The sequence below is a fragment of the Pecten maximus genome, unplaced genomic scaffold (genome assembly GCF_902652985.1).
Source record: "Pecten maximus unplaced genomic scaffold, xPecMax1.1, whole genome shotgun sequence".
Classification (NCBI taxonomy): Eukaryota; Metazoa; Mollusca; class Bivalvia; order Pectinida; family Pectinidae; genus Pecten; species Pecten maximus.
This window is the reverse complement of record NW_022982659.1, coordinates 25,955-39,465: the sequence shown is the minus strand read 5'-3', so window position 1 is coordinate 39,465 and position 13,511 is coordinate 25,955. Positions and strand designations below refer to the sequence as shown.

Genomic DNA, 13,511 nt, shown 5'->3' with positions numbered 1-13,511 from the left:
TTTGGTCTCACATGTGGTTACATCATCTCCAGTATCATTTTCTTCAGTCCAATGGGTAAGTACATTTCGTGATAATTTGTAGATATGGATTTGTACAAGTTATATACTTCAGGTCACAGCTTCAAAGCATCAGTAATACATTGAAATTCTGAAGTGAAAGAAAATCTAGATTCGATCATTAGCATATAGTAATGGAAAAATAAAAATCTAAAATTAGGGAAAATCTAGATTTCATTACCATATAAATTGAAAAAAAAATTTGATTCTCTTCAAACTTTACCATTATATTATTCTTTCAGCGAACTCCATTCAGAATTTTGAGTTATACCTCTTTTCTCTGATTAATGTGTAATCATCATTATGTACAAAGATCCATAATACAAAAACACGTAAAATCTATTTACAACAGGAAATCTGAACTATTGGAGTCGTGAGTTTAACTACGGAATGTCTTTCACTGTGGGCGTGCTCATTGTACCTGTAATTGTACTCTTCTTCACCAAACAAGTGAGTATACTGTACCGGTGTATGTAGGCCTGAAACCCTATACTGTATCATATCATTATATGTAGGTCTGAAACCCAGGCCTATACTGTATCATTGTATGTAGGTCTGAAACCCAGGCCTATACTGTATCATATCATTATATGTAGGTCTGAAACCCTATATACTGTATCATTGTATGTAGGTCTGAAACCCTGTACTGTATTGTTGTATGTAGGCCTGAAACCCTATACTGTATCATTGTATGTAGGTCTGAAACCCTATATACTGTATCATTGTATGTATGTCTGAAACCCTATACTGTATCATTGTATGTAGGCCTGAAACCCTATACTGTATCATTGTATGTAGGTCTGAAACCCTATATACTGTATCATTGTATGTATGTCTGAAACCCTATACTGTATCATTGTATGTAGGCCTGAAACCCTATACTGTATCATTGTATGTAGGCCTGAAACCCTATACTGTATCATTGTATGTATGTCTGAAACCCTATACTGTATCATTGTATGTATGTCTGAAACCCTATACTGTATCATATCATTGTATGTAGGTCTGAAACCCTATATACTGAATCGTTGTATGTAGGCCTGAAACCCTATACTGTATTGTTGTATGTAGGCCTGAAACCCTGTACTGTATTGTTGTATGTAGGCCTGAAACCCTATACTGTATCATTGTATGTAGGTCTGAAACCCTATATACTGTATCATTGTATGTAGGTCTGAAACCCTATATACTGAATCGTTGTATGTAGGCCTGAAACCCTATACTGTATCATTGTATGTAGGTCTGAAACCCTATATACTGAATCGTTGTATGTAGGCCTGAAACCCTATACTGTATCATTGTATGTAGGCCTGAAACCCTATACTGTATCATTGTATGTAGGCCTGAAACCCTATACTATATCATTGTATGTAGGCCTGAAACCCTGTACTGTATTGTTGTATGTAGGCCTGAAACCCTGTACTGTATCATATCATTGTATGTAGGTCTGAAACCCTATATACTGAATCGTTGTATGTAGGTCTGAAACCCTATACTGAATCGTTGTATGTATGTCTGAAACCCTATACTGTATCATTGTATGTAGGCCTGAAACCCTATACTGTATCATTGTATGTAGGCCTGAAACCCTATACTGTATCATATCATTTATGTAGGTCTGAAACCCTATATACTGTATCATTGTATGTAGGTCTGAAACCCTATATACTGAATCGTTGTATGTAGGTCTGAAACCCTATACTATATCATTGTATGTAGGTCTGAAACCCTATACTGTATCATTGTATGTATGTCTGAAACCCTATACTATATCATTGTATGTATGTCTGAAACCCTATACTGTATCATTGTATGTATGTCTGAAACCCTATACTGTATCATATCATTTATGTAGGTCTGAAACCCTATATACTGTATCATTGTATGTATGTCTGAAACCCTATACTGTATCATTGTATGTAGGTCTGAAACTCTATACTATATCATTGTATGTAGGTCTGAAACCCTATACTGTATTGTTGTATTGTTTTAGGTAGGTCTGCAGCCCAAGATCATGTTCCATTGGAAATTCAAAGACTTGTTTCTTCAAGTGATATATATGTTGGATTTCAAGTCTCTTATCATTGTCATTGTTTGACACAAATGAGCAGAGTCTTGTGGGTTTCCAATGATCCTCTCATTGTATACTGATATGAAACCCATAAAGTCTTCAACATTCATATTTTGAATTATTTATTCCAAATCTCAAACTAGGCCTACTCACTGCTGTTAAAGTCTTTTGTACATAATTTGTCAGTTTTAACACTAACTATTTCACTAACCGTCGTGCGTCCGTCCGCCGTCCGTCAACATTTGCTTCATATTGCTACTAGTCAAAAAGTTCTTATTGGATTTTGACCAAATTTGGCCAGAAACATCCTTGGCAGAAGATGAAGATATTTTGCATAAATGGTGGCTCTGACCTTAAAAGGGCCAAAGGGGCCAAAGGGGCGGGGCCCAATAGGGGAAATAGAGGTAATTCCTTTAAATCACTGCTTGTCATAAAGTTATGAATGGATTTGAACCCAATTTGGTCAGAAACATCCTTGGGGGAAGGGGAACAGATTTGCATAAATGGTGACTCTGACCCCAAAGGGGCCAAAGGGGCAGGGCCCAATAGGGGAAATAGAGGTAATTCCTTTATATCGCTACTAGTCATAAAGTTATGAATGGATTTTAATCCAATTTGGTCAGAAACATCCTTGGGGAAAGGGGAACAGATTTTGCATAAATGGTGGCTCTGACCTTAAAAGGGCCAAAGGGGCGGGGCCCAATTGGGGAAATAGAGGTAATTCCTTTAAATTGCTACTAGTCATAAAGTTTGAATGGATTTGAACCCAATTTGGTCAGAAACATCCTTGGGGGAAGGGGAACAGATTTTGCATAAATGGTGAATCTGACCCCCGAGGGGCCAAATGGGCTGGGCCCAGTAGGGGAAATAGAGGTAATTCCTTTAAATCTCTACTAGTCATTAAGTTATGAATGGATTTGAACCTAATTTGGTCAGAAACATCCTTGGGGGAAGGGGAACAGATTTTGCATAAATGGTGACTCTGATCCCAAAGGAGCCAAAGGGGCAGGGCCCAATAGGGGAAATAGAGGTAATTCCTTTAAATTGCTACTAGTCATAAAGTTATGAATGGATTTGAACCCAATTTGGTCAGAAAACATCCTTGGGGGAAGGGGAACAGATTTTGCATAAATGGTGACTCTGACCCCCGAGGGGCCAAATGGGCTGGGCCCAGTAGGGGAAATAGAGGTAATTCCTTTAAATCTCTACTAGTCATTAAGTTATGAATGGATTTGAACCTAATTTGGTCAGAAACATCCTTGGGGGAAGGGGAACAGATTTTGCATAAATGGTGACTCTGATCCCAAAGGAGCCAAAGGGGCAGGGCCCAATAGGGGAAATAGAGGTAATTCCTTTAAATTGCTACTAGTCATAAAGTTATGAATGGATTTGAACCCAATTTGGTCAGAAACATCCTTGGGGGAAGGGGAACAGATTTTGCATAAATGGTGACTCTGATCCCAAAGGAGCCAAAAGGGCGGGGCCCAATAGGGGAAATAGAGGTAATTCCTTTAAATTGCTACTAGTCATAAAGTTACGAATGGATTTGAACCCAATTTGGTCAGAAAAATCCTTGGGGGAAGGGGAACAGATTTTGCATAAATGGTGACTCTGATCCCAAAGGAGCCAAAGGGGCAGGGCCCAATAGGGGAAATAGAGGTAATTCCTTTAAATTGCTACTAGTCATAAAGTTATGAATGGATTTGAACCCAATTTGGTCAGAAACATCCTTGGGGGAAGAGGAACAGATTTTGCATAAATGGTGACTCTGATCCCAAAGGAGCCAAAGGGGCGGGGCCCAATAGGGGAAATAGAGGTAATTCCTTTAAATTGCTACTAGTCATAAAGTTACGAATGGATTTGAACCCAATTTGGTCAGAAACATCCTTGGGGGAAGGGGAACAGATTTTGCATAAACGGTGACTCTGACCTCAAAGGGGCCAAAGGAGCCAAAGGGGCCAAATGGGCGGGGCCCAATAGGGGAAATAGAGGTAATTCCTTTGAATCGCTACTAGTCATAAAGTTATGAATAGATTTGAACCCAATTTGGTCAGAAACATCCTTGGGGGAAGGGGAACAGATTTTGCATAAATGGTGACTCTGACCCCCGAAGGGCCAAAGGGGCGGGGCCCAATAGGGGAAATAGAGGTAATTCCTTTAAATCGCTACTAGTTATTAAGTTATGAATAGATTTGAACCCAATTTGGTTAGAAACATCCTTGGGGGAAGGGGAACAGATTTTGCATAAATGGTGACTCTGACCCCCGAGGAGCCAAAAGGGCGGGGCCCAATAGGGGAAATAGAGGTAATTCCTTTAAATCGCTACTAGTCATTTAAGCATTGAACGGCTTTCAGTTGGCATTCATAGTCAATAATGAATTCCAACAGGACAGAGGCAAATTCAACATGAAGCGCTAGTGCGCTTCATGGAATTTGCCTCTGTCCAGTTGGCATTCATATTGACTATGAATTCCAACTGAAAGCCGTTCAATTCTTATATTTACCATCTGCGATTTTTTTATTTGTCATGCGATTTTTGTTTTGAAATTTTCAAATTCAAATTTCCCGCGCTTACCAGTAGCAGAGATCACTTCCTGTTGGCAGTTCATAGGCTGGTGAACTCGCAACTGAATTGGTAGGGTTATATAGTGGCAGTGCCATACAATGGTAAATATAAAGTGATGAATGCATGTTCTAAAAACAATTCTTGAGGTCTTTCAGACCTTAGAGAGTCTGGACTTCATTAATCTTTAAAGCAGTTCGGATTCCCACACTATAACCATATATAGCATTGTTGGAGATTTACAAATAAAACAAAGTGAATATGAACATCATTTTGACATTTGGTCTAATCCAACCAGGTGAGCGATACAGGCCCCATGGGCCTCTTGTTTAATTTTTGATACCTCTTACAGCTGAGTATCCTATCTGGTACTTTCTTTTTACAGCTGAGTAGCCTATACTGTACTTTCTTTTTACAGCTGAGTATCCTATCTTCTGTTCTATTTTTACAGCTGAGTATCCTATCTTCTATTTTATTTTTACAGCTGAGTATCCTGTCTTCTGTATTATTTTTACAGCTGAGTATCCTATCTTCTGTTTTATTTTTACAGCTGAGTATCCTATCCTGTTTTATTTTTACAGCTGAGTATCCTATCTTCTGTTTTATTTTTACAGCTGAGTATCCTATCTTCTGTTTTATTTTTACAGCTGAGTATCCTATCTTCTGTTTTATTTTTACAGCTGAGTATCCTATCTTCTGTTTTATTTTTACAGCTGAGTATCCTATCTTCTGTTTTATTTTTACAGCTGAGTATCCTATCTCCTGTTTTATTTTTACAGCTGAGTATCCTATCTCCTGTTTTACTTTTACAGCTGAGTATCCTATCTTCTGTTTTATTTTTACAGCTGAGTATCCTATCTTCTGTTTTATTTTTACAGTTGAGCATTCTGTCCTGTACCTTTCTGGGTGGCTACTTGGTTTGTATCACTGTGGATGTTTTCCTGGACAGTGGTTTTAAGAACATCATTCTGAACTCTGTGAGACATGCTGTAGACTCGGAATACCTGTCTGTAACAGTGACAGGGCCCTATCTTATCGCAGGTAAAAATCCACTGAAATTTCTATAAAATATTTACAAATCTTTGAAAATAAGATTTTAAAAATGGATAGAGGTTATATAATGAGTGGTTATATTGTATATGGTATTTCATTCACTGGAGTAAGTTATTTTTCAAAAGTTACAAAAAATATGATCATGAGCTTTAGCTTTAAATAAAGTTTAAAGCTGAGGGTGCGCAGATTTGTTTTTTTCACAAAGTCCTAATGAAAAGGAGGCATATATCTAGGCAGTTTTATCTTAAACAAATTAATAAAACAATTAGCCTAATAATTGTATTGTTTAAAAGTTTGCCATTATAATGGGCTAGTCAATCTTTGAATCCTGTACTTTGTTGTTACATTCCAGATATGGGACTGACATTCCTGTGGGGTTTTTTATTCATTGGAGGGTCAATATTTCAGTTACTAAGAGAACGAGGCAAACCCGATTTTCCAGAATCCACGAGGAGAAATCGCAGAAGACAAGATTTGGAGATAGAGGAAGAACGCCAGTCATTACTAGGGAAAGATCATCCCACACTTTATGGTGTTTCTGGCCAAACAACGGTCAACACAGCCAGGACTGAAATGACCCCACCCATAGTGTCCAGCTAGCTGAAAGATTAAATTATGTCAACTTACATTGTTTAATCTTTTCTAAAATTTCTGAATATTTGCTATGTCAGCATTAATTCCATTATCTCATGGGAACTGAATGTTTGTACAATTTTCCTGAAACAAAAATGTGGTCAATCAACATTTAGGATTTGTGCCATCGGACAGTGTGTAGTTTTCCTGTAAACTGTTCAGATAGTATCAGCCAATTTATGAATCTCTACCTGATGTGTAGTTTAAAGCCACATACTCCCAAACAACCTAAAATTCTAGTTGCACACATGTATTAATGGCAATCCAAGATGCTCATTCACTCTCTCTTAACATTTAAATGACCCGGACAGAAGCTTGACCGGGGGAGTCCTTGAGACATCTTATTAATATAAAATTTTTGGCAGAATCTGTCTGCGTTTTCGCAGGTCCACACTTTCAGTGTTCCGCCATTTTGTATGGACTGTTATTCCCCATAAACTTTCATAGATACACATTTTCTTTCAGTTTCTGATTCACGATAATCTGTCTGTTAGGCATGTATAAAGTCCGAAAACTGTAAAAAGCTCAAAATGTAAACATTGATATGTTTCTTCGTAAGTATGTGGCTTTAAAGGCTCTCTAGGTTAATATATATAATTTGACAAAATGTGTTAAATGATAGAATATATACCCTAATGGTGATATCATGTGAGAACTAATACTGTAGTTCTTCAAAATTGCAATTAAAACCAGGAAGCTACCAACCGATTACACGAAATTAACGATACAGTTCTCTACTCTGTATACGGAAAATGTGTCATGCATGTACAAACTGGTTTGTTTTGAAGAATGCTGGATGGCGATCAAAGTCATGCATCAGAAGCTCAAAGTTGGATCAGGCGTACTGGTTGATATCGTGAAGGTATAGGAAAGTATTGGGTAAAATCACAACCTCATCTGCAACTTACAGAGTCAGTCTGTTAGTCAAACATAAAAGATGGATTAAATGTGAAATGCCACCATGAATTGACAGTAAAACTTCTCGGCATTGGATAAACAACATATTCTATTTTAAGATGTTTATTACATACTTTACTTATGAAATGTTGACGTAGCTGAACAGATTTGAAGGGAATTATATGAATGTAATTCCAGAAGGGATTATGAAGTTTAGCTTGTTATATATATATATATATCTATAAACAAAAACGCTTTCCATGTCTCGGCAGAGTATTTTTATCTGCCTGTATTTCTAGGTTATATGTCTTTAACAGAACATCACTGAAATATCTGTACATGTGTTTTGTTAGTAACAGTGATGACGTTTCCAAACTCTCTTTAATGTTTAATTTCTATTTAATACAAGACAAGCAGTATTTTTTCACAAAGTCCTGTGCATAAGATTTGGTTAAATAAAATTAATTACTTGGTTCTAGGCCATTTTGTTCTAAAAAGAGATGAGGGAAGAAGTTGATTTTTTTTTTATCATTTTAATTGTGAAAAAAGTTGAGAGCATATTTTGTTTTTTTTTGTTTTTTGTTTTTCCAACCAATCATTGTCCATTTTCATATCAATTGCTTAAAAGTTGGGGAGGGGGTTGTGATTTATCATGGTTCTTTTGTCTTTGTTACACATCAGTGAACATGTGCTCTGATTTTATGGTTAAACATAATGGCTATCACAGGAGAAAGGTTTGTTGGTGATGTTTTTTTTTTACATATTTTTCTCCCAAAGAATGATGACGGATATTGTTTTTAAACTTCTACTTTACCCGGAAAATGATATGAAATGAGAATTACTTCAAAGCATGTGAACCAAGTAATTATTTTGTTTTGGCCTTATATTTATTATTTATTCATTATATACACATACTTGTTGGGTGTGAATTTGAGAATTTACCTGTTGTATCCTGGTTGAGCACAAACCTTACATTGTGTATCCAAAATTCACCTCAACATAGCAAAATAATGTCCTTATTTACCAGAAAATAAATACTCTATGTTATTTTATTGTGTTTCATTAGATAACATAATAGAATTCTACAAACTCTTATAAGAGAGTCAATTAAGATATTCTCTTCTCCCATACTTCACAGAGGAATCTCCATTTTTGGTACTAGGGAACTTTAACGGGGTTAGGAAAAAGACTGCTGTCACCAATGACATAATACCTCTGGTAATTGAATTGTTGACATGATGTCACGTTATTGTTTCATGTCACATTCTATGGTCCACAGAATAAATCCATGTGTGACTCTTTGTCTCACATCCTTACAAATAAAACTTTGGAAGTTGTAGTCCTGAACTATCATCAGTCCATAAAACATGTGTTGAAATGATGCCACAATCCATTTTCACCATGGTTACTAGACATGAAATGATGCCACTATCCATTTTCACCATGGTTACTTGACATGAAATGATGCCACTATCCATTTTCACCATGGTTATTTGACATGAAATGATGCCACTATCCATTTTCACCATGGTTATTTGACATGAAATGATGCCACTATCCATTTTCACCATGGTTACTAGACATGAAATGATGATATGGCTCAACTGTGACCCTACTATGAGTAGCATTATAGCATATGTGCCAGTTGTCTTTCAATTCTCCATGCAAGATAGAGTAATATCTTCCCTTGCAAAAATGGGATCACAAAGTGAAGTATGTGAGAAATGTCTAGCTAGTACCTACATACGGTATACGTGTAACTGATTATATGATACAGGGTCAGAAGTGTTACGTCTTGTTGTCGTAAAGCCTTAATGTAATTCCTATGCAAGACATTTTGATTTGTAATTATAAAATGTGTATTTCCTTGTTTAAAATTTGTTGTATACCTGCTAAGTTGACATTTTTCACCAGATAAGGGCTTCAGTTTTACATATACTCTCCATATATTAGATTAATACTGAGTTGTTCCTTGCTAACCCACCTAGTCCTTATTATTGGGTAACATGAGAGGAAAAATACAATGACTAGACTAGAATTTGAACCAGGAACCTCTGAACTCTTAACAGATGATCAAATCATTTCAGCAGTATTATCTATAGAATTAGGACAGATGTTTAATATTATCTAAAGGATAAGGATGGAGGTTGATATTATCTACAGGATTAGGACGGAGGTTTGGTATTATCTATAGGATTAGGACAAAGGTTTTGTGTTATCTACAGGATTAGGACAGAGGTTGATATTATCTACAGGATTAGGACAAAGGTTTGATATTATCTACAGAATTAGGACAGAAGTTTGATATTATCTACAGGATTAGGACAGAGGTTGATATTATCTACAGGATTAGGACGGAGGTTTGGTATGATCTACAGGATTAGGACAGAGGTTTGATATTATCTACAGGATTAGGAGGAAGGTTTGATATTATCTACAGGATTAGGACGGAGGTTAGGTATCATCTACAGGATTAGGACAGATTTGGTATTATCTACAGGATTAGGACATATGTTTGATATTATCTACAGGATTAGGACGAAGGTTTGGTATCATCTACAGGATTAGGACGGAGGTTAGGTATTATCTACAGGATTAGGACGAAGGTTTGGTATCATCTACAGGATTAGGACGGAGGTTAGGTATTATCTACAGGATTAGGACGAAGGTTTGGTATCATCTACAGGATTAGGACGGAGGTTAGGTATCATCCACGGGATTAGGACGAAGGTTTGGTATCATCTACAGGATTAGGATGGAGGTTAGGTATCATCCACGGGATTAGGACGGAGGTTAGGTATCATCTACAGGATTAGGACAGATGTTTGGTATTATCTACAGGATTAGGACAGAGATTTGGTATTATCTACAGGATTAGGACAGACGTTTGATATTATCTACAGGATAAGGAGGAAGGTTTGATATTATCTACAGGATAAGGACGGAGGTTAGGTATTATCTACAGGATGAGGATGAAGGTTAGGTATTATCTACAGGATTAGGACAGATGTTTGATATTATCTACAGGATTAGGACGGAGGTTAGGTATCATCTACAGGATTAGGACAGAGATTTGGTATTATCGACAGGATTAGGACAGAGGTTTGATATTATCTACAGGATTAGGACAGAGGTTTGGTATTATCTACAGGATTAGGACAGAGGTGTGATATTATCTACAGGATTAGGACAGAGATTTGGTATTATCTACAGGATTAGGACGAAGATTTGATATTATCTACAGGATAAGGACAGAGGTTTGATATTATCTACAGGATAAGGACAGAGGTTTGATATTATCTACAGGATTAGGACAGGTATGGTGTCATCTACAGGATTAGGATGGAGGTTTGATATTATCTACAGGATTAGGATGAAGGTTTGGTATCATCTACAGGATTACGACAGAGGTTTGGTTTTATCTGCAGGATAAGGAGAGAGGTTTGATATTATCTACAAGATTAGGACAGAGGTTTGGTATCATCTACAGGATTACGACAGAGGTTTGGTATTATCAACAGGATTAGGACAGAGGTTTGATATTATCTACACGATTAGGACAGAGATTTGGTATTATCTACAAGATTAGGACAGAGGTTTGGTATTATCTACAAGATTAGGACGGAGGTTAGGTATCATCTACAGGATTAGGACAGATTTGATATTATCTACAGGATTAGGACAGAGGTTTGATATTATCTACAGGATTAGGACAGAGATTTGGTATTATCGACAGGATTAGGACAGAGGTTTGATATCTACAGGATTAGGACAGAGGTTTGGTTTTATCTACAGGATTAGGATGAAGGTTTGGTATTATCTACAGGATTAGGACGGAGGTTAGGTATCATCTACAGGATTACGACAGAGGTTTGGTTTTATCTACAGGATAAGGACAGAGGTTTGATATTATCTACAAGATTAGGACAGAGATTTGGTATTATCTACAAGATTAGGACGGAGGTTAGGTATCATCTACAGGATTACGACAGAAGTTTGGTATTATCGACAGGATTAGGATAGAGGTTTGGTATTATCTACAGGATTAGGATGGAGATTTGGTATTACCTTCAAGGTTAGGACAGAGATTTGGTATTATCTACAAGATTAGGACAGTGGTTTGGTATTATCTACAAGATTAGGACGGAGGTTAGGTATCATCTACAGGATTAAGACAGAGATTTGGTATTATCGACAGGATTAGGACAGAGGTTTGATATCTACAGGATTAGGACAGAGGTTTGGTTTTATCTACAGGATTAGGAGGAAGGTTTGATATCTACAGGATTAGGACAGACGTTTGATATTATCTACAGGATTAGGACAGAGGTTTGGTATTATCTACAGGATTAGGACAGAGGTTTGATATCTACAGGATTAGGACAGACCTTTGATATTATCTACAGGATTAGGAGGAAGGTTTGATATTATCCACAGGATAAGGACGGAGGTTTGGTTATATCTACAGGATTAGGATGGAGGTTTGGTATTATCTACAGGAATAGGATGGAGGTTTGATATTATCTACAGGATTAGGACGGAGGTTTGATATTATCTACAGGAATAGGACGGAGGTTTGATATTATCTACAGGATTAGGACGGAGGTTTGATATTATCTACAGGATTAGGATGGAGGATTGATATTATCTACAGGATTAGGAAGAAGGTTTGATATCATCTACAGGATTAGGACGAAGGTTTGATATTATCTACAGGATTAGGACAGAGGTTTGGTATCATCTACAGGATTAGGACAGACGTTTGGTTTTATCTACAGGATTAGGACAGATGTTTGATATTATCTACAGGATTAGGATGGAGGATTGATATTATCTACAGGATTAGGACGAAGGTTTGATATTATCTACAGGATTAGGATGGAGGATTGATATTATCTACAGGATTAGGACGAAGGTTTGATATCATCTACAGGATTAGGACTGGTTTGGTAGTATCTACAGGATTAGGACAGATGTTTGGTATTATCTACAGAATTAGGACAGGTTTGATATTATCTACAGGATTAGGACTGGTTTGGTATCATCTACAGGATTAGGACAGATGTTTGGTATTATCTACAGAATTAGGACAGTGGTTTGGTATCATCTACAGGATTAGGACAGACGTTTGGTTTTATCTACAGAATTAGGACAGGTTTGATATTATCTACAGTATTAGGACGAAGGTTTGATATTATCTACGGGATTAGGACGAAGGTTTGATATTATCTACGGGATTAGGACGAAGGTTTGATATTATCTACGGGATTAGGACGAAGGTTTGATATTATCTACAGGATAAGGATGGAGGATTGATATTATCTACAGGATTAGGACGAAGGTTTGATATCATCTACAGGATTAGGACGATGGTTTGATATTATCTACAGGATTAGGACAGAGGTTTGGTATCATCTACAGGATTAGGACAGACGTTTGGTTTTATCTACAGGATTAGGACAAAGGTTTGATACTTGGTACTCCTGTTTTCCTCCACCTCCAAAACCAGGCATGTCCTTAAATGACCCTGACAATTAATATGACGTTAAATGAAATAAACCAAACCAAACCACTGGCATTTAGCCTAGTCCTTCCCTCTATATACTCCTCCCAACAGTCTTCCATCTCGATGACCTCCTCCTTGGGTATTTCATTTGGGCATCAAAAGTAACATTGGGAGGGAAAATGCATCCAGTCCGTGACTTTAACCTGTAACCTCTGGCCTCTAAACAGACACTAAACATCTGAGCTAAAACATCCTGGTTACTAGTGTTTGGCCTAGTCCAGTTCCTCTACACATGTACGATGTGACATTTTGTAGGAGTCGTCTCCTCAGTTTTTTTTATATCTGTTAAGGTCAATTTGGTAGACAGTCAGCTTGTCAGATGGTCATTTATTGAGTGGTCAGTTGATTTATTGACAGAGGTCTATATGCCAATTTTAATTAAGAAAATATGTGATAGCTATATTTTTCATACTATAAAAGATTATTTTGATGTACATGTATCAGATGATGCAGTCATGATGCCTAAAATCCATTGGTCCATGATCAAAACTGGGTATTGACGAGGAGATGTGCATTGTGATTCACCAGAACTAAATGTACTGAATGGGTTTCCCACCCCCCCCCCCCCCCCCCCCCCCCCCCCCTAAATTGAGATATTTTTATTGACAGTATTTTATACTTGTACATATAAACATTTTGGAATGGATTACTTTAATACTGTATATTATTGT

At 37.0% G+C, this 13,511-nt stretch overlaps 1 protein-coding gene across 1 annotated transcript; it reads left to right on the top strand.

The window, feature by feature from the left end:
* The first annotated feature begins 8 nt into the window (after window positions 1-8).
* Window positions 9-9,360, top strand: LOC117320716 (transmembrane 7 superfamily member 3-like). Its single transcript, XM_033875226.1, has 4 exons — window positions 9-55; window positions 410-507; window positions 5,570-5,732; window positions 6,097-9,360. The coding sequence occupies exons 1-4, from the start codon at window positions 52-54 to the stop codon at window positions 6,342-6,344; spliced, it is 513 nt and encodes a 170-aa protein (XP_033731117.1). The 5' UTR covers window positions 9-51; the 3' UTR covers window positions 6,345-9,360.
* Window positions 9,361-13,511: the final 4,151 nt, after the last annotated feature.

Excerpts from the sequence above, each read along its gene's own strand:
- LOC117320716 (XM_033875226.1), top strand. Across the intron at positions 508-5,569 it reads TACTCTTCTTCACCAAACAA|TTGAGCATTCTGTCCTGTAC; the intron begins GTGAGTATACTG and ends TTATTTTTACAG. Across the intron at positions 5,733-6,096 it reads AGGGCCCTATCTTATCGCAG|ATATGGGACTGACATTCCTG; the intron begins GTAAAAATCCAC and ends GTTACATTCCAG.